This window comes from Macaca mulatta, chromosome 2 (genome assembly GCF_049350105.2).
Source record: "Macaca mulatta isolate MMU2019108-1 chromosome 2, T2T-MMU8v2.0, whole genome shotgun sequence".
Taxonomy (NCBI): Eukaryota; Metazoa; Chordata; class Mammalia; order Primates; family Cercopithecidae; genus Macaca; species Macaca mulatta.
Window position 1 is genome coordinate 26,862,010 of NC_133407.1, and position 26,185 is coordinate 26,888,194.

At 36.9% G+C, this 26,185-nt stretch overlaps 1 protein-coding gene across 1 annotated transcript in view; it reads left to right on the forward strand.

Moving 5' to 3' along the window:
- ZNF385D (zinc finger protein 385D) overlaps positions 1-26,185 on the forward strand; it is a 335,927-nt gene that overhangs the window by 61,498 nt on the left and 248,244 nt on the right. Inside the window, exon 2 of the mRNA XM_015132246.3 lies at positions 21,826-21,968. Within this exon, the coding sequence (XP_014987732.1) occupies positions 21,826-21,968 (143 nt within the window). The remainder of the gene's footprint in view (positions 1-21,825; positions 21,969-26,185) is intronic.

Below are 26,185 nucleotides of genomic sequence, written 5' to 3' on the forward strand. Positions count from 1 at the left end.
ATAGTTATGGATAAAATGTGTTTTGACAATTAAACCTTGAATCTATAACTAATTTCAATTTCATGTTAAAATAATATTCTTTAAACTAAAAACTATTGCACATTAAGTTCTATGTCTGCACTGACAAACACAATAACCACTAGCCACATGTGGCTACTGCACACTTAAAATTAGCTAGTCCAAATTGAGGTGTGCTGTATGTAAGTGCAAAATACACACTGGTTTTCAAAGGCTTTGTACATGAAAAAGAGTGTAAAATATTTCATTATTATTTGCCTTTATTGGGGTTGAATAAAATATATTATTCAAAGGCTTTGTACATGAAAAAGAGTGTAAAATATTTCATTATTATTTGCCTTTATTGGGGTTGAATAAAATATATTATTAAATTAATTTCACTTCTTTTTACTTTTTGATGTGGCTACTAGGAAATTTAAAAATGCATATGTGACTCATTTCTGTGGCTCACATTACATTGCAATAGTTAAGTATTGCTGTATACACTGATGCTTTTCATACAGTTTCTCATAGCAACTACAAATGGTTATTTTTTTACAATTCCATGGCTAGGGAGCAAAGTACAATATTTATATCTTTGTATACCTACGTGTAATCTGCACTTGCCAAAAATAATTATAGCAACCTAAAAACCCAAACACAATAATAATTTGGTGTTATACCAGTGAAGAGATTTAGAAATGAAAGATTACGATTTGAGTACACACTTGTACGCTTTCCTAAAATATCTACAACTAACAAATCATCTGACATTAAAAAAGGTTACTTTTAAATTTCCATTGTGCTACTATTTCTTTTTTCTCTATTGTTTATCTTTAATCATTCTTATGTAGGTCACATGAAAGTCTAGACTGTTTCAATTTGCCTTTGTCTCTCATTTTTTGGGGAAGCCAGGCTGGACATCTGTGACCACCAAAGCTGCCTGCCCCTCAGTTTCCACCGTCGTTCTCTTTCTCCTTTCCTGGTTCACCCATTCTCCCTGCTCCAATTGTCTCAGTTTAGGACTTACTGCCTGGGAGAACTCACCTGCCTCGCTTTCATGCTTGGCTTATTACTTTACTGTGTTTCTCAGCCAAAACCTCAGGGTAGCTAATCATTTGTACCTCTAGCACTTCATTTTCTAAATTAAGACAGGCAGATGTATTGCTCCATACAAAGATTTTTCAGAATTCTGGGATAATTAGGTAATGCCAATTACTAATTTCATTATTTTCTAATGGGTTTGTACTTTGTCTTTTTATGAGCCATGCTATTCAGAGTCCTTGAGATTTGGCTAGACCATTTGGTTTCAACATCCATCAGGTGAAGCAGCTCTTTGGCGCTAATACTTCCTCTTGTTGGAGCAAGACTCCAACAAGTCTGCTTGTCTGTTTGATATGTAAAGTTAATCACAAAGCTCCAGAAACTCACAGGGAAAAAACAAAGAGAGATGTAGAGATTTGAATATCAAATGCTTACAAGTCTGCCACTTCTGCTGTCTTTTATGAACTCTTAGGCTGTACCATATTGTGTTTGTTTCTCTTTGTTAAGCTTAACATTTTGAAAGTGTGCTTATGTTTCAAGCGTAGGTTGAATTTTTGTCACCAAGGCAAGTAATGTTTCCAAATAGCCAGTAGCCATAAAATCTTCAGGGACGCTCCTCTTGCATTTCTTGAATATTAAAGGAAATCTACTTTTTTACATTCAATGAGAAGGAATCTATTTCTCTCTTGCTGAGACAAAATAGAAAGGAAATTGTTTGAAGTAATAGGCCATAACACCTGTATGGGCCAGGATTTTGCAGTACTTTTTTCTTAGCGTTAAAAACGTATATTCCTTTCATCACATGCAAGTCAGAAACGCTTTTGCCAATACCCACTAGATTCTTAATAAAGCTTATGGAGCCCATTGGTTTCCTTGCTAACTGCTCTAAAGCATTAGCTTAAAAATTAGAATTTTCCAAATTGCCATACAAGTTTGCTGAACAAGCAAAATGTATCCCTGTCATTTATTTTCCTGAGAAGCGCTCCAGTTTCACTTAAGATGAAGACATTGCTTTGAACAAAATTAATCGTTAATTTTTTTCCAAGTAGGCTCTTAAAAATGTGACATTCTTAACTAGCTAATATGTTCAGAATAAAAATGGAAAATTCTTTGGAAATCTGTTTGCCACCCAGCTTTGCTCTGATTAATAACCCTTGCAAATGTGTGCTTATTATACCATAAACATGACCTTTATGAGAACGTTAGAAAAATCAAACTATGGATATGCCATGTCAGAGACTTTTTAAATGTCAGAAAATGTAATGCTTTAAAATTAATGTGACTTTATAATACTTAACTATTGAGGGTATTTTTTGAACTTTTTATGAATTTGGGCTTATTAAAGATTTTTTAAAGGGTTCCGTTATTGAAATGGTCTGGGTTGGGTCACAGTTGATGCTAAAGAATGTAAAGCTACTTGGAAAGAAAGAAAGAACAGTTAACCATTTATGGTTTTAGTATGGTGAAGTTTGTCAAACATACGAGATATTTATTACCTTCATTTCCCAGAGCCTCTAACCAGAAGAGAGTAAGCAGTGGGAAAGTATTTTCAGTTAAAGAGAGACAATTCCTAAACATGGCGCTTTATAAACTAAAGTGGCCAAGAGTAAAGAGAGTGTGCCTGAAAGTTGTTAGAGGAGATGGTGATGTTTGGCAGTGGATATGTAACCAGTTCAACTAGGGAGCTTTAGGTCTAAAGTGGGCCATATACCACACTCACAGTGTCAGAGTTCTATTTCTGCATAATTAATTATCAGAGACTTGGTGCCTTAAAACATCACACATTTATCAGCTTATAGTTCTGTAGGTCAGAAGTCCAGCACAGATGTGGCTATGTTCTCCGTTCAGGGTATTATAGGGCTGAAATAAAGATGTTGGCTGGACTGAGTTCTCATCAGGAGACTCTGGGTTAAAAATCTGTTTCTCGAATTCGTTCTTGTTAGCAGAATTTAATTCCTGTGGTTGTAGAATGAAGGTCTCGCTTTCCTTGCTATCAGCCTGGGGCTACTCTTAGCGCCTAGAGGCCACCTGTATTCCTTTACATGTGGCCGCCATCTTCAGGCCACTAAGGGCACATTGAATCCTTCTGTTGCTTCTGCAACCAGCTGGAGAATGTTCTTTGCCTTTGAATGGTTCATGTGCTTAGTTCACGCCTACCTGAACAATGGCTTCTCTTTTTATTGAGACAGAGTCTCACTCTCTCACGGAGGCTGGAGTGCAGTGGCGCTATATTGGCTCCCTGCAACCTCCGCCTCCCAGGTTCAAGTGATTCTCTTCCCTCAGCCTCCCGAGTAGCTGGGATTACAGGTGCGCACCACTGCGACCGGCTAATTATTTGTATTTTTAGTAGAGATGGGGTTTCACCGTGTTAGCCAGGATGGTCTCGATCTCCTGACCTCGTGATCCACCCACCTCGGTCTCCCAAAGTGCTGGGATTACAAATGAATCTCTTCTTTTTGAAGTCAACTGTATGAGGTAGCATAACCTAATCACAAAAGTAATATCCACAAAATCAATAGTCCTAGAGATGATGTAGGGTATATGCAGCAGGAAGCAGGAAATCTTGAGGCTTGTCATAGAATTCTGCTAAGTATGTGTAGAGACACACATCTTTACCTGGACTTTAGGTTTATCATTTCTGTTCTCTGGCCTCAGTGTTTTCAATCTGTGGATCCTGTACCAATAGCATCGGCATTACCTAGGAATTAGTAAGTAATGCAAATTAGCAGCTCCCACTCAGAAATCAAAACTCAAAGTAGGGGTAGGAAGACATCAGAAGTCTGTGTCTTAATAAGCCCTCTAGGTATTTCTGATGCTCACTAAAGTTTGAGAGCCAGTGCTCTCTGGACCAGGGTCAGCTAACAACAGCTGGTGCCAGAGAACTAAATCTGGCTGATGACTATCTTAGAAAGTAAAATCTTACTGGAACATAGGTAGGTCCATTTGTTTACATACTGCCTATGGCTGCTTTCACACTACAATGGCAGACTTAGCAGTTGCACTATAGAACTGATAGCTCACAAAACTTTAAATATTAATTATCTGGCCCTTTCAAAAAAAAAAAAAAGTTTGTCTTCTCCTACTCAGGAAGTAGATTACTTGATTGCCAAGGTTTCATCCAGCTCTAATTTGCTCTAATTTTGTACAGCTTCCATGTGAAACCCACAAAATTGCAATATGAGATTTGGAGGCTCATTTCCCTAAAAAAGATTAACCCTCGACTTTCATTTCTATTGAAGGAACTGAAAATGTGTCCTTTCTTCCAGACATGACTGCCACTATCCTTTCAGTCCTCTGATGGCTTTTTCTGTCTTAAGTGGAAATGAAGAACATCTGTTCGCCATTCTTTCTATGTTAGTTTTTAAATATTCGAAGGCAATTAAGTCACCCTGAGTCTCTTCACAAAAACATTGCCAATACCTTTCCCTTTCCCTTATTCTTATTTGCCTATCCTTTAATCACGTCTGTTTCTCTGCTTTGGCTATTTTCCAGGTTGTGTACATCTTTCATAAATTATTAGATTTTCAACAGACTTAGCCAATCTTTCTGGCTTCTAACTTAAAAGGACAAAGGTAAACTAAAAACAAACCAACCTGCCAATTGTCCAAGATTCAGCTCTTTTTTATTTTGTTAGATTTCTGTGTAATGATGCATCTTCCAACCATATCTTTGCTTGTAATCCATCGAATGTGGCTTACATCCTTTATATTACTCTTTTTAAAATTGGTCAACTGTGGTAGATTCTCACTTTCTGAGTCTGGCCTCAGTGATATTAAACATTTGTCATGATGGTTTTCACTATCATCTGGTATTTTTCATTGGCTGACCAGTTCATTAAACATACTCTGGGTACCCAACTTTCATTTTATATTCGTTTTCCCATTTCTTTCCATGTTTTCAATACCTGGCCAATGGATCAGTAAATTAACTAATCAATGAAATATCTGCCTTCTCTTTCCCTCATTTCATCACATTAAGTTTGATTTACAGTCTTGATATTTTCTAATCTGTAGCACCAGAAATACATGTGATGTTTTTTGGTTGATTGTTTGATTTCCTTTTTTGTGTGTTTCTTTTATCATTCTTAGTCTGGATTCTTTTAGAAAATGTGTGTGTGTGTGTTTGTGTTCCAAATATATGCAGCTTTATTGTTCTGTTTCCTTTGATTTCCCTTCTACCCACTTTAACTGTGATGTATATTTGTGCTTTTGGTAAAACAGATTTATTTGAGGGTCAGCCAGCTTTTCTAAGCTCTCCCCTTGAGGTATGCCTTGCCATTTCCTTTGGCAGATTAAAGCCTGCTTATCTGAAATATCTCATTACTGAAATAATCACTTTTAATTTACCAATTGTACAGCCTTTACCTTTCCAGAAACATAATGAATAACATAATTTGTTTCATGCCAATCAAATTTGCTTCCCATGTGCCAAAAATGTAGGGTTTGTTGTTGTTGTTGTTGTTGTTGTTGTTATTGATGGAATATATTTACATAGGCTTTCTGAATCTGTAACTTACATAAAATAAAAATAATTTTTTTTGTCGTGAGGTTTACCTTACCATATTCTTAACGTTATAAGGGAAGGACTTGAGATGTCTTTCGCAACAGTATAATACTCTGAAATGTGATAGGAGAGCCTGAGTTTCTTGAAACAATTCTGTTACACTCAGATCTGTAATTGGAATTTACCAGTCAGTTGAGACCCAGCCCAGACTAGCTAAATGAAAATGTAGCTAAGGGCAATTCAATGGAAGACAACATTTTAAAAATACAGAAATAAAATCCAAAGCATCTCCCTGCCTTGTGGCAGCAGTCATTGAAAGGCTGTTTGTAAGGGACTGTCTGACTATGGGCTTGCCTATAAGGGTAGAGAAGAAAGGATATTTCTAAGCTGAACTGTGTAGCACTTAAGATTTAGCTATAATATTTGAAAAAAAAATAACCAACTAAAATTTCGGCTAGACTAATGGAATTCTTAAGCTACAGGCAAGACTGCCATAAACAGTTATTATCAAGATTTTCCCAGTCCCAATATGCCATCTAAAACTTTGGCTGGAGTAGTTGGTGTAAGCATAGCAAATAAACATGAAAGCCACTTATAAAATTGAATGGCCATGATTCTAGTCCATGTGATTAGTAGAACATATTAACTTTTGATAAAGCATCAGTCATCATATTTGATATTATTAGTTAAACATCACATGTGGCTATTTGCTAAAAGAAGTGGGTTGCAAACTCTGAAAATATGCGGGAAAGAACAAATTGTGGTCTACCAATGTCTTTTTATTACTATGTGATAATATTAGAAAATTGCACTTGTTTTTATTGATGGTTAGGGAAGATAATTTTATTTTATTAAATAAGAGAAAATTATTATTCCGAAGGAGAAGCCGGCAAGAACAAGAACTAAAAAAAAAAAAAAAGTTTTGCTTACTCTCTCACTATTGCTTTACCTTGCTTTAAAGGGCTTAATATCACATTTACTTTTATTGAAATTTACCCAGTGTATTCAAGAAAGTGGATAACCAATAAATATTGGATGAATGTTTGTGAGAAAGAACGAGTGAGCCAAGAAGTAAATCTGAGAGGAATGAACGATGAGGGCAGCCAAGAGAGAAGAGGTGACAGAACAGGTAACAAACTGAGAACAAGCTGAAAAGGGAGGAAATGAATTAATGTGACTCTATTTTTCCACTGATCATAAATAATATTAAATATTTATGTCCCAGATTCCAAGTCAGCTATCATATTTTGAATACCTACTATGTATTAGGCACTGAGCTAGTCTCTCTCATACAATATTTTGTCAGATAATGCCACACTCTCGGTTGATCACTTTCCAATTTAAAAGACATATACTTCTATGGGTTACCATGAGATCATTTAAGAGTGGGTATTTCCATATAGGATGACTTGGGGGTATTTTTAGTGCTACTCACAGGCTGCTTCACTAACAGTTCTATTGAGGTCAAGTAAGTCACTTGGATATGATTATTTCTCCAAATTGTTATTATCCCTCCCTGCTAGTCTCCCTCCCTCTAAACCTCCTTCCTTCCATCCCCTCCTTTTTGTCATTTCTCTCTCTTTTTATATTGTTTCCTATGCCTACCACCTCACAATGAGCACATTGAAAACAGATACCTAGTAGTATTAATGACATTAAATATAGTTTGCCATTTTCATGTCTTCTCTCTGGATTAGCTTTCAATGCAACAATGTCTTATTTATTCATTCACTGAAAAGTACTCGGGTGCCTATAATTTTCAAAACTCTTTCTTAGACACCATGGAAAAAAATTTAGATGATCCAGCCATGGATACTCCCCTTCAAAAGCTTAACTCAGAATCAAATTACTAGCAAACAAAATGTAAGCATCATAAGAGAGATATCTATTAATGATTTAAGCAATAATGCTAATAAATTTAATAAAATATATTCCATTATTTCATATCATTTTGATAAAATAATGAGTAAAAAAGACATTAAGAATAGTTACTATAATTTAGTATTTGCTCTATTAAGTATTTCTCCCTGTAAGCCTTACAGAAATCCTGGAATTTAGCTGTTATTCTTATTTTATAGAAGGAGAACCGAAATAGCTGTTAATATCCTTTGGACATGAAAACACTGGAATTTGGATGCAGGTTTCTGATGACAAAGCCTGTGCTCTAAAGCACTTAGAATACTCTGTAGAAGTTTGCAGAAGGGAAAATTGACTATCATGCTAAGTGGATGGGGTTGGGGGGTGGGTGGCAGGGCCTTTCAGCTGAACCTTGAAGGGCAGAGAGCAGTTGAAGAACAACATAAATTTACAAAATTTTTAAAAAGTAGTTTTCTTATCTTCACTTATAAGGAGGACATTAAATTGCATAAATAGGCAAGAAAAGGTCATAATGACATTGACAACTTGGGAAGCAAATATTTAGCACTTGGAAGGCACAATGACTTTTGAAAACTATATGCGGTACAGATCAGAATCATTCAGGAAAATGCAGGGCCAATTTCAGAAGCCGTGCTTCTTACAGAATTTCTCTCCTCTCTCAGCAGGCATTCCTGCTCAAAGCAATTTGACTCATTCCGTTTGTTCTTCCTTTGGGATTAATGTCCTTTCAAAAGCACAAAATAATCTTTACAATTTAAGTCAAACAGGCCCATGAATTTGAAGGGACTAACGCCAATTCTCTGAGGCTGTGATCAGAGCCCCTTCTCCAGTTTCCTTTTAGGGTTATTTGTTGTTGTGTTTTCTACAAAACGTTTGGGTTTACAGTGATTAGGTCTCCACAAACTTCTCCTGTCTAAGACATATCAATAAAGAAGAAGAGCTATGAGGGAGCTGTGTATTCTCAAGGCATTCAGTCACATTGGAATCATGAGCGAATCTCAAGTAGATTTACCAGGTCGCCACTGACTGTTGCAGAATGTCCAGGAATGAAAGTCTCCCATTTATTGAGGTACAAATGTAAGTCTCCAGTTATCTTCATAACCTGGGCAAGCTTTGACAGACAAATCTAAGGTTAGATGCCTTTCTTAGTCCTCTCACTGGATTCTAACCAAAAGACGGCTGGACACTTTGCCAAAGGTATAAGGAAACTGTCAGCATTATTCTACTATCTGTCTTCCAAAACTTACAGAGGATTTCTGTGCATCTTTTAGCCCGATTGATGACCAATAAGAATAGAGTTTCGGATGCCCTAATGTTGGGTGTTTGTGTCAGGGATAGTAAACTGTGATTAACTGGATTAGATACTGGTATGTTGTGTTAAGGAATATTCTGAGGCCGACTGGAAATGTAATTGATGAATAATATATGCCCTGAGTACTGGAAGGGGAGTGCTATAATGGATTCTTATACTTGGCTTATGGGGACAATAGAGATAATATGATTTTTACAAAGAGCAAGTACTAAAATCAATCAACCTATGTATGAATAGGTTGAATTAGCTGCTACAGAGTACTTAATTTCATAGATTCCCGTTTCCACAACTAAAAAATTAAGTTATTAAGGGCTAACAGAATTACTATGAAAATTAACAACTTATGTATATATAAACTACTCGAAATTTAGAGTGGTTATTATTATTATTTTACTGGTTATCCTTATTATTTGAAATTGGGACTGCTTTAAATAATTCAGTCTATATGATCCACCATATACCAGCAGAATACGATTTCATTACCAGACTATTTTACTCTAATTGTTAAATTAAATTTTTCTCTTAGAAATTTATTTAGGCCTGTGCTTTTCTAGACTCCCAAATTCTAAGGAATAGTAAGAGCATGAGCTTCTAGTAAATTTGCAGCCAAAGAAAAATCGGATGCAATTTCTGTGGCATTCTGCATTAGTTAGTTAATTCTGGCTCAGCCTGAGTTGAGTAAAATGGATGGGAATTCGTTGTACAAGTCAAGATGTGTATGTGCCTCATGCCAAGTTCCAGATTTGTATATTTAGGCTGCAATTCACAAGAGGGTGAGAACATGATGATGTCAACCAGAAAAACCTGTGTTTTCTCATTAACCTTGGCCTCTGATCTTGTACTTCTGGTCAGTGCTGGGATTCTTATGGCCCAGGGACCCTCCCAAAAGCCTCAGATTTAGCCTTTAATGCTCATTATCTCCACTGACATGGCTCCCAGCAATGACAAGTCCCACTGATTATTTGCCTCCTTTTCATGTGAGTTTAGCTTTAATCCTTCCATTTAACTGCCCTATTTTATGAAGTATTTTCTTTTATCATAATATAGATGTCCCTTTCGTTATGTGTTGCATTGGTGATAGCTCCTTAACCCTGATATGAGGACTTCCTTCTGCGTGGGGTTATAAGCAGTTTATCTTTTTTTCTGGATTTGTCAATCCTGTATCTGCTGTCTCCTGGCCATTTGAATGTGAAAATGTAGGTCCTTTCCTTGGAGGCAATTTCTGCTCCCATCAATTGTTCTTTAAATTTGGTGGAAATCAGGACTTGGTAGATATTTGAAAAGGAAAGAGGTATAATACAGCAAAAACAAAAACAAAACAAAACAAAAAACAAAACCAACAGATATGGGCTTTGAAACCAGCCCTATCTGGTTTCTAATTCTACCTAGCTCTACCATTTAGTGAGTGGTTTATTTTGAGTAAGATGATCTTGCTAAACCTCCTTTTCTTCACCTGTAAAATGAAAATAAGGATATATTCATTGTTTATACAAATAATGTATGTAAAGTTATCTAGCAAAGAACCTAGACCATAATATACGCTCAAAGGGGCAGGACTCCTTATAAAAATAAAATATTGTTGTGTGGATCTTCTTGCTTGCAATCATTTAATAAGCATTTTATGTCTCTTCCATTTAAAGTAAATCCTTTTCGGGATTTCACAATTACTACAGTTCCATTAGGAACTGATTTTATATCTTCTCCAAAGACTAAATGTTTCAGAATTAAAAGAAAATATAAAGTAAGGTTTGTTTTAAGCACAACCTGCCAGAAGAAACAATCACACTGAGGCCGAGACTAAACAGAGCTCAAGTCAGCTCCACAGGGAATGTGCTTGAGGAAATTGAAATCAGAATATCTTTTTGGTATTATAGAGTTTGTAAGAATGTTCACCAAAGCAATGGAATCCAAGAACTCACAGTTCCTAAACCGTGGAAGCTAATGGATACTGCAAATGCTAGACATGCGCTAAATATAGGCCCTTAAAACAGTGACAGTGTGGTATTCACTGTTCTTAATAAATTTTATTTAATTTGATGATGGTGACAGTGACATGACAACAACAGTTAGATTTCCTAGGGAATTTGTGCCATGGTCTTTATGAAATAAAATTAGATTAAAATGTGGAAAAAATCACAATGGAACATTGAGTGAAAACATTCACAATCAAGTGAATGCTTTTAGAGAGCTATCATCATTAATTAGAATTAGTTATGTTGAATGCAAACTTAGTTTCTATTTTGTTCTTCTAAACTATGCAGGCAAAATAAAAGGGACAACTGAACAAATAATGAGTTGATACAAAAAGAATACAAATCTAATACCTATGGAAAAACACATGATTATCTGGTAGACTCAACATATGGATAATCTACAATATACTGGATTATAAACATTATAAACTTGTGGAGGCAAGGTGCTTATGACATTGCTTCTTGAATAATCCTTTGCCTTACAAATGATTGCCTCTTAGTATATACTGATTTGATTTGCTTTGGTAAAGTTTAATCGAAACTAGCTTTTTGTATATACATTTTTTCTCTACTACCTTTTATCAAAAAAGTGGCAATCTCTGAATAAAATGTAGATATAAGAACTTACACTCTGGAAGCAGAATGTTTGTTGACAAATCCTGGCTCTACCACTTACTAACTGCATGAACTTGAGCAATTGTTTTAACCTTACTATTGCTCCATTTCTTTATTCACTAGACTATTAAATGATCAAAGGAGCTATCCTACAGAGAGGACCCAGTACAGTACCCAGTGTATGGAAGTAGAAATAATATTACTTTTATGCCACTGGAATCATGGGGAGTTGTTTACGAGATAGCATAAATTTACACCTAAAAATGAAATCCATGTTTGAGAAACTTACATAGAGGAAAAGATGTTAATAAAATGCGTAGGACTTAGTGTGTTTGGGCCATTTATTTTTTCTGAAGAAAACAATAATGGGAGCTTAATTGCACTAAAAATCTTTGATAAAATGTTTCTCGCCTTTTAGCAGTGTACTCCAATAAACTCTGATAGTTTAATCCCCTTTTCTTTTCTAGTTCTTCAGAGAAGCTGCTGGTTTGTAAATGTACACCATTGTTAATTTGGACACAATAAAAAAGGGGTACAATATCTCAACAGGCTGTGATGATTCAACTTCATTTATTCATTTATTTACTCACCCATTTTTTCATCCATCCATCCATTTCTAACACAATACACAAGTCACTTAATAGATACCAGGAACCTCCTAACACATAGAAGTCAAGAAAGAATGGAACAGATATTCTTCTTAACAAACAGCTTCCTCATATAGGGAGGCAGACACAGAGTCAAGTAAGTCTAGTAATGTTGGCTAGAAGGAAGCCTGTGCAGGCCCGAGCAGGGCCCCAGGGAGTGATCTTTCTCCAGAGATGTCCAGGAAATACTGAATAGAGAAAGTCGTGCTTGAGCTGCATCCTGCACCGGGAATAGATGATTGGTTTTCTTTGCCATACTTCGAAGTAGGTTTCAAGAGCAAGTTGGGTGCAAAGTAACTTAGATAACCCAAATTACATTGCTTACTATGCTTTCAGGGGTTATAATTTACATTTTATGATTCACATTTTGGGGTCTAAATTGCTAGTTGAAATGTGACATTCCAAAAGTGAGTTTTATTAGATATTCTGGATTGAATCAGTTCCTTTCTATGCCTATGAGACTTATGTACCCATACATATAGTGTCCCACTCTACTTTTCCTTCCCAGTCAAAGTTTTCAGGATAATTATCTCCACTGGTCTCCATTATGATACCCTCACTCATTCCTCACCCTCCTCAAAAGTGGCTTCTCTTTAATGTGACCCACATAAATGACTGCCCTTAAATGGCTCATAAAGGTCACCAAAAATCTCCATGACATTAAATCTATCAGACATTACCATCTTACTTGATCCTTCTGCAGCCTGAGACAATGTTGACCATTCTTTCCTTTTCTAAACAGTCTCTCCCTTTTGCCCAGCCCCACTGGCACAGAGAAGTTCATGCAGGCAAGTCACAGTTAAGAGGTACAGATCATGAATAAACAAGACCATGTAACAAGACTTTAGCATCATTTTTTCTTTTTAAAGAGTGAGATGACCAAAGCCTAGATATCATGAGTGAAATTTCCCAGAGAGACAGATATAGTAAGGCAGGTTTAACTGCCTACATTAGCTCAGTTTAAACACTTGACCATTAATGAGACTAGATTTTGACACAATTTGTTAGCAGAAATGAAAACTTTGTGATTGTACTTCCAAGGGTTATCAGATACTAATAAACACTCATTTGCCCTAGGACTGGCTCCTTTATTCATGCTTGGTTCAAAGATGTGGTATCATTTTTATCTAAGCACACATTATTCATTAGTATTTATTTAATCATTAACTTTTTTAAAATTTAGGTTGTTCTTTGAGTATTGTCATCATTGTTCACACATGAAGACTCATAGACTGCCATGGTCATCTCTAGAAATGGACGATGATTCCTTTCTGGCATGGTCACGACAGTGTCTGGCTTCTGACAGTGACACATTCAGTTCTGAGAAAACTCTTCTCCTCAATCTAAAAAGTCGAAGGACCCAGGAGAAAGCAAGAGTTACTCTCCCATCAGCAATTCATTTTGAAACAGACTGTATCAAGCATCTTATCTGCAAATTATTTGCTGCTTGAGAACATTGCTTTGCACTGGAACTGTAATGTCCAATAGCCCCTTCTGTGAGAATGGAAGTGTTTTACATCTGCAATATGCAATACAGAAGCCTCTAGCCCCATGTGGCTATCAAACATTTGAAATGCGGCTAGTGTGACTGAGAACTGAATTTTTTTTTATTTTTACTAATTTTAATTAATTTAAATTTAAAATAGTCACATGTGGCTGTCTAATGGCCACCATATTGGACATCCCAGCATGATACCTCTTTTATTAGTTATAATTGATGGTGTGAAATTAAATTTTAAGAAATTTCTCTTGAGGGAAATTTTGTGATTTTATATTCTATATCACTAGCGGTAAACTTGAGAGGAATTTTCCAGGCAAAATCTTTTGATTTCCTATAAAGCAGGCACCTGTCCTGAATTATTCACTATCTACCTGACAAAGGGGCAGCAGTACAGAGGGATATTTGGGGTTAAATATTTAAAACTCCTTGCCTGACACTCCTAACATAATTTTTCTCTATTATGTTCCGGGTATCAGAAATTGTCATCAAAGTTAGTTAAATAAGTGAGAGATCCCACTTTTCTTCTAGTGGAGACCTTGATTCAGGATATTGGCAACTGGATGATATCAGTGTTTTGATTTTGGTCATGGCATTTAATGACAGTGACCGATAAAATACTATTAGTGCTTCTTTCCTAGCTTCCTTCCAAGTGTGTTGAGGTGACTTACTGGAATATTTAAATACCACAACTGAAAATGAAAAAATAATTTGGACAAGGGGAAAACCCAGATCACTTTCATGTGATTTCTTTCATGAGAAAAGATCAAATCACTGACCATTGACATGTGCAAATGTTTTTGAATCAGTATTTCCAGAATGGAGGTCCAATTGCCCTGACTCATACTCCCATTCTCACCTCATTCCTCTCTGTGGTCAAAAGCAGGATGTATGAGACAGCAGTCACCATCCTGTGTGGATTAGGGCTGACAACTTGCCCTTATGGGATCAGACCTTGTTTCAACATTTGAGTTGACCTGCTAAGGCCAGTTCACTTTAGGTCAATGAGGAGCTTTATCCTAAGGTAGCAAGTGCTGGATCAACTTTCTGAAACCTAGTCAGTGAATCAACAATCCTAAACAGAGGAAGGGGGTGGGGGGAACAAAAGAAAAAAAAGACAAAAGAAAAACACAACGAAAGAAAAATCGTTACCAAATCATACTACATGTAAATATTATGTCAAAATATGTTTGTAGTTATATCATTCTGTTGCGAACAGAGATGGGAATTGGATGGAGCTTGGATGACTAAGGTTTAAGGAAACATGGTAAACACACAATTTGCCTAGACAAAGAGTAAAAAATCCCACCAGGGGAATTGCCCGTTGTTATCCCCAACCAACAACCTTGAATATTTGAGAGGCAGACATGCCAGGGAATGTGGCAAACACATATTTATTTATCCAATTTGGCCAGTAGATGTTAAAGAATATAAATTTGAGGGGTTTTGAAATATATTTGATATGATATTCACATCTTTCTGGATTCTTCTTCAAATATAAGGCAGGGCCAGCATGTTCCCATGCTGGGGATAAAAATCAGGGATAAATACTGAATATTCCTTTACAAGGAATGTAATCCTTCCTCCCTCCTTCCCTGCCTCCCTCCCTCCCTCCCTCCCTCCCTCCCTTCCTTCCTTATAAAAACCTTTCTTTAATAAAAATTGCTGGCTTTATCAAATTATGTCTGGGAACTAATTTGACAAAATGATTCTGTAAGGTGTTTTTTTAAATTGTTATTTTGTTTTTATCATATTGTTGTTTTAGTTCAAAAGCTATTTGTATCAGTACATTAAAAATCATTAGGGTTGCTCAGTTTCTTTCTGGTAAGATATTTTGCTTCCTAGAAGCTTGACTTTTGATTTTATAAATTGGATATTATAAGAGATACCTGGCAGAATTGGGTGTTTTAAAGGAATTAAGAGGATAGGAGGCTAATCCATGCCAATTAATGAATAGATGTATTAAATTATCTACATTCTCTAGCTTTACTCCCACCCTGGCTGGCCAATTCCATTAATTACAGTACTCCATAGCCAACATTTTGGCCAAATCAAGTTTTGCTTTTTTAACTGAAGAATGATGATATTCTTAAATTTGGAAAGGTGAGCTTTATTTTTCATAAATGTTTGCAGCCTGCAGGCTGGCTATTCTGACAGGCTGGGAAGCATAGCCTCCGGGCAGAAGCCAGAAACAGACACTTCAAGGAAGGGACAAAGGGAACAGGAATTTATGCTGAAAGAGGTGGCCAAATACATGTATAATAAGCTATATAACGAGTCATGAATATTTATGAAAGTAGAAGATGTACATGCACAACTGAGCTCTGTGCCTCTCCATGGGACCTGTGTTCAAAAAATGGCGATGTTAGCATGATCCAAGGCTGAAGTCTGGAGCCCTCTGATGTCAAATAGCGTAGCAGAGGACACAAAAACCTTCACTGTGTATTCTCCCTAGACTGGCCAGAAGCACTCTGCCATCAGTAGTCTCTTATCCAGAAGGAATGCTGGTCCATTGTTTTGCGGAAACTGTAAAAGGGAGCAGCATCAGTTGTTTGGTTGAAAGGGCTAGTTTCTGGTTAGCCCATAGGGAAGAAAGGCTAATGGCTGTTAGTGAGGGAGGGGGTGTAAGTAGGTGTGTCTGATCTCCCATCCCTTCATGGCTGATAACTCAGTTTTCAAGGTTTCTTTGGGTTCTCCTTGGCCAAAGTGGGTTCGTTCAGTTGGCAGGTGGGCGGGGGGATGCTTAGGATTCCATTTTATTTCTCAGCCTTTATGCCATTATTTATTTTCTACTTCTTATTAGTAGGATCAGATCTAAAGTTTTTATGCCCACTATCACATAGACCCCTGAATTCCTATAGTGAGTCCCTCTCTTGCCCCATGGACATAGCAAATTCTAACTGAAATATTTGAAAATGGATTTGAATAATTATCCATTTTTATCAAATTAGTTGCTTATTAAATACTTAGGATCTAATATTATACAAAATGCTCTATATGATTTCCTGCTATATGTGAATGTTTGGAGTTTAGTAATGTAATCATAGCTTATTATTGAAATACACATAATTAAAATATAGGTAAGTATATATTTCAATATAAATAAATGCATATATATTTTAATATAAATAAGTAGATATATTTCAATACAGATAAGTTGATGATGAAGGGAAAAGATACTAAAGATACTATAGAAATTATCCTGTCAGGAAATTAGATGTTTCTGCTGTTTTCTATAAATATATACATATTTTAATGATGCACAAAATTCTCCACTGGCATGAATATTTAACAGTGGCAATCCCTGATCATTTTGAACTTCAGTTTTGTCACCTGGGGAAATGAAAGATTAAATAGTAGATGAAGGTTAAGGTTAAGATGGAGTTGTCAGGCAGGATATCTATGACTGACGAACACTGAATGGATCAAGTGCAGAAGTTCCAGGTTAAAAGAGTTGTATTATGGAAAGAACACCACCTCACTCTCATGGAGTATTTCCTTATATTAATTTACAAAGTACTCTCTTATTGTGATCATTCTTCCGAGGCAGTCAAGATAAGCAAAGAGAAAAAAATGAAGGTAGCTTTAAAATTACCTTGACTGACTGCTTTCAGAAAGCCTCAGTAGCTGCTTTGGAAGTTCTTTGGTTCATTAAAAAATATATTTCTCATGTGGTGAGCACCAATTGGTCAGGAACTGTGTTAGGGCACTTTATATATATTATCTAATACAATAAGTTTCACCTGACAACCACTGGTTTAGAGTTCCTATTTATCTGTATGAGTTATCAAAACAAACATGTCTAAATTTACATATTAATTTGCTTTTCAAAAATGCAAACTTCTGAAATGAATGTATCTTACTTTCTCAGTCTCTATTAACAAATACTTAGGAATTAGTTACTCTGTTTTTTTTTTTTTTCAAATTCACAAGTTAGTACTTTTGTGAATATGCAGCTCTTATAAATTGACCAAAGCAATATTTATTATGTTTATTCTGTAGTTCACTATTTGCAATTTAAATTCTAAACATATACTAACGAAAACATCAAAAGAGGAGGGAGAAGAATTTTGTGAACATTAATGATCACTTAATTTACCTTAATTATTCAATACCTTATTCAGTATTAATTACTATTCTTGTACTAATAAACGTTTTTGTCATTTGTCGACTTTAATGTCATATAACAAATTTTGGTATAGAGAGATAGTAACTTCTCTGAAATCAGACTAATTTGTTAAAACTGTGTAATAAAATAGGCTATGAAATATGTGGTACTAGATATAGACAGAGTTTGTTTATTTTTCTGACCCTAATCCATTGAGGCTTTAAAAGACCTGCCTCAAATTAAGAATATTAATATTTCCAGAAGTGTGACATTCCAATGAATAAAGTGACATTATTGGTAAACATTAATGACAAAACTTCCTCACCTATAGAAATGTCTACAAATTTATTATATATTTTCATGTTTATAGTTATCAAGGTAATTTTATGATAAGTAAAATAATAAACGTGTATTCATATCTTAAATGTAATCATTTCTATTTAAATATGGGGAAATGAAATAGCTATTTTCTCAAAGAGAGTATTTTAGTTTGCTTTACAGATGATACATATTATATGTGCCAGTTTTGATTTTGCACTATTTGCAAACAGTATTCTTGTTGCTGAGCAAGTACAGATTGGTACAAGTAAAATATTTTAGGACGAATCCAGATTTCAAAAGCAGAAATGTTAGTCACAGATAATTTTGAAGAGGTAGCTTCAATTTCGTGCCTCAATATCAGTGCTATAGGTTTGGAGGCAAGCATCTATTTTAGAATAAAGCAATTTTATATTTTACTTAAACACCTGAATTGCTGTATCCTGGTGTCACAGATCAAGTTATTCCTAAAGTGAGCTCTGAGACTTTACTGGGGAGTGCTCATGGAAACATCATTTGTGAGAAGTGAGGGATACAGGATTGGGAAGAGGAAGGAGCTGGACTGTGATGTAGTCACAGCAGAGGCCTCAGCCTACCCTAGATGCCATTAGCAACTTTGGAGGTAAAATAGAGCTTCAGAGTTTTCCTGCTTTGAGACAAGTGGGCAAAGCCAGTAGACTCCTGCATGAATCAGTGATTGCTTGAGGCTATCAAATCCTCCACTTAGGAGGGTCACCTTAGGTGAGGCAGCTCCCTTTGGCCCAGGGCAATTTGTAAAGAGGCTCTTGGGCTAGGGACATCAGCCACCAGCACTCCAAGCAACTGAGAGGAGTGCCTTGGTGCTGAAAGGGGCTCTGGGAATCAGACCCACAGCAACCCCTACACCTGTATTTGCATAGCAAATAGTCTAAAAATATGTAGCCACATGTCCTCTGCTTTCCTACAATCTTATACATTGCTCCTTTCTAACAGGTGAGAAGAGATGAGCTTAAATATTTTTTTGAACTTTCTAAGGTTTTTATGACTCTTCTTTGATGTTTTTTTTTAATCCCCTAGGAAGGAAACTCTAGTTGCAACACTGAGAGAGGACCTTGAACTGTTTATACAAGTATAAATGAAATAGATATCCTAAAAGAGAGAATGGGAAATTAAATTTACCTGATAATTGAACGGACATATTTTTATTATTTATGTCTCTCATTGTGCTAGATAAAAAATCAGCTCGAGCTATTCCTTCACTTCTTTGGATACCCTAAACCAGAGGAGGACTTAAAATGAAACAATTGTAGAATATTTTCTTGCTAAATTGCATCCTTGTTATTATAAGCATGGAATTTTCTGCGGAAGCAAGATAAACAACTGAAGAGTTTATCAACATTTTTTTTTTCTCTACATGATGTTATGTTGTTAACCCTTACCTAATTTCTGAAATCTTAGAATCAAACCAAGTGAATGTAAATGAATATCCTTTGCAAAGAATGATGTGTGACACAAATGAAAGTAATTTAGGACTGGGCATGGTGGCTCACACCTGTAATCCCAGCACTTTGGGAGGCCGTGGTGGGTGGACTGCTTGAGCTCAGGAGTTTGAGACCAGCCTGGCCAACATGGCAAAAACCCATCTCTACTAAAAATACAAAAACTAGGTGGGCATGGTGGCATGCTCCTGTAGTCCCAGCTACTCGGGAGGCTGAGATGAGAGGATCAGCTAAGCCCAGGAGGTTGAGGCTGCAGTGAGCCATAATGGTGCCACAGCACTCCAGCCTGGGCAATAGAGTGAGATCCTGTCTCAAAAACAACAACAACAAAAATAAAAGTAATTTAAAATTGCTTCTTAAATTTCACCACATCACTGATTTCAACCAAAGCTTACTTTACTTCTGAGTTTTTGTTTTTGAAACAGAGTCTTGCTCTGTCGCCCAGGCTGAAGTACAGTGGTGCGATCTCGGCTCACTGCAACCTCTGCCTCCTGGGTTCAAGTGATTCTTCTGCCTCAGCCTCCGAAGTAGCTGGGATTACAGGTGTGCACCCCACATTTGGCTAATTTTTGTATTTTTAGTAAAGATCGAGTTTCTCCATGTTAGCCAGGCTGGTCTCAAACTCCTGACCTCAAGTGATCCATCCGCCTTGACCTCCCAAAGTGCTGGGATTACAGGCATGAGCCACCACACCTGAACTTACTTCTGAGTTTTTTAAAGATGCACCATCTAAAAAGTTATTTTGGGTTTTAAACTTTTTATTAAAAGAGAAACGTTTAACAACACTAAACTCATGATAGGTCTATCACCAAAGTTTTGCGCATGCCCTCTCTAAAAATGGTTACACACTCACACTCAATACACTACCAAATGGACAATAAACTAAGTTTATAGTGTGCTCTGGTGAATGTAGACTTGTTATATTTCGTTGTTATCTCTATTTGTTTTGACATCTGCCCTTTATTTAGTGCCTTGTGCTACTTTGCACATTAGTTTACTGATTATAGACTTCAGTTATTGACTTTGCTATTGTTGGCCGTGCTATTATTATTTCAAGGAAGAAGGTAAGACAGTGGGGGAAAATACAGTTTTTCTTAATTTGGCTCCAGCTGATTTTATACCTGGGAGCAGGAGAGCTGATGGTTCTTGTGTATGGTTAATTAAATCCTGTGCTGATGGCTTCTGTTACAGGTACTAAGTCATCTAGCTTGTTAGCAGATCCTCTGTGGCCCCATAGGGTTGGATTTATCATTGGGGAATCATTTTCAGAATGTTAATTTTGTGCTCAGGTAACTGATTGAGGGCAAGATGATGTTCTGTGTGCAGTTGGCCAGAGAGTTTGTTGTGAAATTTGTAAAGGCAATTTATACGAGGAGACTGACTCTACCTTGTTTTTAAAAATGAGATGGCAGGCAAGTGGCACAAGCATGTCTCCTAGAATTCTTTACTGTTAGACAGAAAAATAGCCCATTGCATTTTGTTTTCCTAATGCTTGTTGGATTCTTACCAGCAGGTTTTTACAGTCTGTTGCTTGCCTCTCAGATTAGAAGAATGCTGGCATATTTTAACAGTTCCCTAGGATTCAAACAGCCTTTAATTAACAGCAAATTGATGTTCTGGAATGTTACCAAAATATGGGAGACTGAACACTAAAGATGGGTTTCCATCCTTCCAGCTCCTGAGTGTGGTGGAGTCCTTAACAGGGGGCAAAGGTATGTGCTCTCTTGCAAAAGGCTGGCTACTTACTGGCATGCAAAGGGGATGTCTTTGTTGGCATAATATTACCACTGCCTGCTCAACAGTGGCCATCTACATTCCACCTACTCCTGACTGGGAGGAAGGCAGGGAGTTGTTGAATAATCAGAGCTGTAGGGGTGCTGAACAGTTCAGACATCGTAGCACTGGTTTTGCTGGTTTTTAATCCTCCAGTTGCTAGAGCAGTAAGGTACAGCTGCCTGAGTTTGAGGTTAAATTTCTTGTATGTGCCAGGTTCATGTCATCGTGCTGCCAGAGTTTTGGATGTGGTAGCAAAGAGCAGTTCTGTAAAATAATCACTCAGACTTAATGCATATTGTGAGTGCTTTAGTTTTCAAAGAGGGATGGGCACATGATGAAGGGGTCTTCCCTTTGAATTCAGAGATCTTGGTTGCAAATTTGTGACTGACCCAATCTGGAGCTCTAGGTAGGAAAATAAAGACAGGTTGGGGCATTTGAAATGTTGATGTTACTTACATAACCAGATAGTTATAATCAAAGGAAAACGGAGCAGTTCAACTAGCTCGCTCTGCCTAATGGCAAATTTGCTCATTGGCCAGTTCCCAGTTGAGGTCAATAGAGTCCATGTCTTGTTTTTTCCAGTGACCCACAAAGCTGGCCTTTTTGTCTCAAAAGCAACTTTGGTGTTTTTTTCCATGGTGGTGTCCCTGATTGCTCCCTTTGCTCTGGTCTTCACAGGTGGTACATGCCAGAGTCCTGCTCTCCCGGCCCTTGTCCGTCCACCAGCCCCTCCTCTGCAACCATCGCTGGATATTAAACCATTTCTTCCTTTTCCTCTTGACACTGCAGCTGCAGTCAACCTGTTCCCCAATTTCAATGCGGTAAGTACCTGCCGAATTTGTCTTTGCCTGAGTGGAAGGTATTGGAAAACCTTAAAGGCCAGGGTTGATTTGGTCACTGCCTCCATTTTGCTATATTGTTCATTGCATGGTTTGTCTAGAAGCCATAATGAAGTTAGTTGTTTGCCTGGTTAGGAAAAATCCCCAGAACCAGGCTCCTTCAAGGAAAATGAGAAGAGATTCGATCCGATTGGGTTGATCATGACTTGATGTCTCCCCTCTAGTGTCTTCTGGGCAAATGCAACAAATCTATAGCTTTGTAGGCATACATCCAAACTGAAACAATGTATTTATTAGAGAGAACATTAGAATTTCAGTACATATTTTAAAAATTAAAAATGTGTTTCTTCTATCTGCTTTAATTTCCAAATCTGTTACGTTTCTCTAACTTAATAAATAGGACCTTGACAATGACAGCAGTGATTATGTTTCAGGTATACAGCACTTTCTTCCCACCATTAACTTAAAACAACTCAGGGTTCTGGTAGCAAGAGTTTTAGTGTGTGTTATTGTTGCCCAAGTTAACTCTCATATTTCTTTGTTTCTTTGGGCTTTGTCAATAGCCTCTCAGCACAGGTTCAATTACTTTCTTACCTCTATTTTCACTTTTAAGATATCTTTTTGTAAGTTGGCAGATGCATCATTTTCATCATCATGTGTTTCTTTTTCTGCAATCAGAGTATTCTTAGGATGAAAATTGAAATAAGGGTTGAAAAGGTTAGAAACAAGTAAGTGACATTTTTTTTTTAATATTATCTATTCAGCCTTCAGATAACAACAGTGGTTGTTATAAGGCAAGTCTGAGCTTGTCAATGACAGGACATGTCAGTGCAACCAGAGCAGGAAGGATTAAGATGAGAGGTCACTAAATGTCCAGTGATCTAAATAATACAGCTTTCTCATTGCAATATCTTGTCCCATGATGGATTTAAAAATATATATATTTGGCTCACAATTAAATAATTCTTTAGGAGACAGCAGTGGGTCTTATTTTCTTTAACAGTACTTTGTCACATGGACTTTGGACATGTCAATGAGTCAGTACAGTTATATGCTAGTCCTTGCTAAAAGGCAAGGGAGAATCAAAATGACCCCTTTGCTTTTTGTAGGGAGAGGAATTTTCCAAACCTTGTTTTGAAATTGATATTTCATAAATAAAGCAACATAAAGATCTCCTTTACAAAATACAGGTTTCTAATTCTAGGTGTTTCATTAGAGTAGAGGAAACCGGCTCCACATCAAATTCCCTTATTCCTAAATGACTACACTGAAGTCCTCTGGGTTCCCTTTCCCTGATTTCTTGCCTGCTCTTCTGTTAAGTGGTTTCCTGGCACAGCCTTGTGTCCCAGACACCCAGGGGATTAACCATCAAGGTGCTTTTTCTGGCCTCTGAGACCACTTGGCATCCCATCCCATGTCAGCTTAAGAGCATTTTAGGTAAAATTCCTGGAAGGCCATAAAAGGCTGGATTTAAAACTTTTGATTTGCCTCTTGGGAAATATTAATAACAAAGTGATTAATTTGATTGACAATGAATATCATTTAACATAAAACAAAGATGAGTGATGTGTTGAGCTACATGACCCTGAGCAAATCTCTTTATCTTCTTTGCTGCTGTTCCCTCATCTTTAAAATAAAAGGTGTGGACCTGATAGTCTCTTCATTGGGAGGTTATACCATTCAGAAATTTGTAGGTTTTTTTCGTGGGCAAAGGCAGCATTGTGTGGTGGTCAAGCTGAACTCTGTAGCTACACTGACTAAGTTCAAATTTCAGAACTGCCTCTTACCACAGATATGACCTTGAATGGGTCCCAAGACTCCCATGGGCCATCATGTCTTCATCCATATAATGGGACTAATAATATAATATGCCTCATCGGTCTGTGGTAAGGGTTGTATGGGTTAAATCATTTAGAATGGGGCTTGGTGCATAACAAGCACTATCTGAGTGATAAGCAGCATGCTCATAAGTAGCTTGTAAACCCTTCTGATTCTGAATTGACAGTTCCTTGGCTAACTGATTGCAAAAGTTTGACTCGATTCTTTTTCCTCTATCACAGATTTTAACTTGTGTTGATGTTTATTCTACTTAAACCAAGAGGCCCTCTGTTGCTCCAACTATTGCTTTTTCCTTGGTTATTCCCTTCCAGTGCTGGTCAAGATATAGCCAGACAAGGATGAAGTCATTCTTTGCTTCCAACTGAAGTGAATTGTTGGAAAGCCCATAATAAGGTAGCTTTTGACTGAGAATTAGGGCATAGAACATCTCCTTCAGTAACAGTCTGAGTTCTTGATTTTGTAGCAGATGTGAATCACAATCCAAAAATTCGGTATGTATAAAACATAATTTTTACGGCCATAAATTGACTTTATTTCTCATTCAAGAGAGCCCATTTCATCAGGCTGGAGGGAAATCCACTCTAATTTTGTTTCAGGATATGCTAAGGTTTTGGACTCTATAATTATCTAACAGGTTATAAGGCTTTGGTGGGAGACTTCCTCTGATTATCAAGTTATTTATCCACATAGGCATTCATCAGATGGTCAGCACCTGGCTAGCATGGCCCTTTAGGCACCTGCCTCTCAGCTTGTTCTGTGCCATACTTAGACACACAAACTTTGCAAGTCTGTCAGCAGTCCTTCCTACCTAGATCCACAACACAGCTATCCCTTCTTTGACGATAAGTGATGAACTCTGCCACCCAACAACTTTTACCCATATGACCTTTATAAAGCAAAGTCCATGATGATCAGAGACTGTCTGCCTGGTGATCAGAGACTATATTCTTCCCCTGAGGATATGAATATGCAGTCATCTCTCTATTTGGGATAGAGCTGGCAGAAACATAAAGGAAAACTTTTTAAATGTATGCTTATAAAATGTAGAAAAATATAAGTGGATATCTCTGATTATTATCTTCCACAAGAGCATAAACCATGAGGTTTGGGTGTGAATCAGCAAGAATAATGAAATGTCTATAAAACTAAGCACAGTTAGGAGGGAAAGGAAACAGATGTAGAATCAGAACTGAGTTATGGGTATAAAAGAAGACATTCAGTGAGACTATCAGGATCCCTTAGTCTCCTCAAAGACAACTTTTAACGAATCACAACAGAAGCTATTCCCTAGAAATGTATCCCTTGATGTTCTAACAGCTTTCACACAAAAGAAAGCTTTCCTGGAATTCCTCACGTATTTCCCACCCTGCCCTTTAATCTCTTAAGACATTAGAGTTTCAGTGCTTAAAAATATTCTGATCCCAGTGATCCAGTTCTGAATTTATATTTCTTGAAACAGTCACGGGAGTAGATAGATGATGTTTAGGAAAGAAATATTAGAAAGGGTCTTGAGCTTAGTTCATTCAGACAACTGCTAGTTATTCAGCAATTATTCAGCTAATTGTCTGGCATCATTATGTGCCAGAAACAGTGATAACAGATTATGTTATGACCTCTGCCATGAAAACAATTCAGTTTGTAAAGGTGAAGTTGACAAATAAGGAAATTTTTGTTAATAAAGTATGTTTATACGGAAAGATGTACAGCATACAATGTTAGCTTGAGTACAGGAGTGAATGGCTATATGGTTGTCTTAGTGAGGGCTGGGTGAAAAAAATAGAAACTATTCTAGGCATTTGAACAGGAAATAATTTAATATAAGGATTTAGGTGCATACAAAACCTTTGGGAGTATTCGACAAACAGGTCAGAGAAGACTTGCTGGCTCTCGTTTTTTTCTGTTCATTTTCATGGAGTCATGGAGTTGCAGACACAGGACACTCAGTAATCCCAGTTATTTCCATCCAAATTCTGTGAAATACTTCTCTTTAGTGGCATCGAATACACATCTAAGATACCTGTGGCCATATAAGCCTCAGGCTTCCAGTCTTTGGGATGTAAAGCAGGGGTGGCCCTGGTGCTGAGATGCTACTGATAGAATGGAAAGCACTACGTAGAATCAGAAAAGCTGAATGTCTCTGTTACTGTGGACAAAGGCTAAATCTATCAGAGCCCCAGTGTCCTGTACAATAAAATAAAGAAATAATTTAAAAACCTAGATGCTTAGGTTTGTTATCAGAGATATAGCTGGCTTTTAAAATGCTAGAGATTGAAGGAGAATGGCTTGGGCCAGACTTTGGGATGTTGTTCAGAATGGAAGGTAATCATGAAAAAATGGCCACATTTTATGACAGTTTTCTC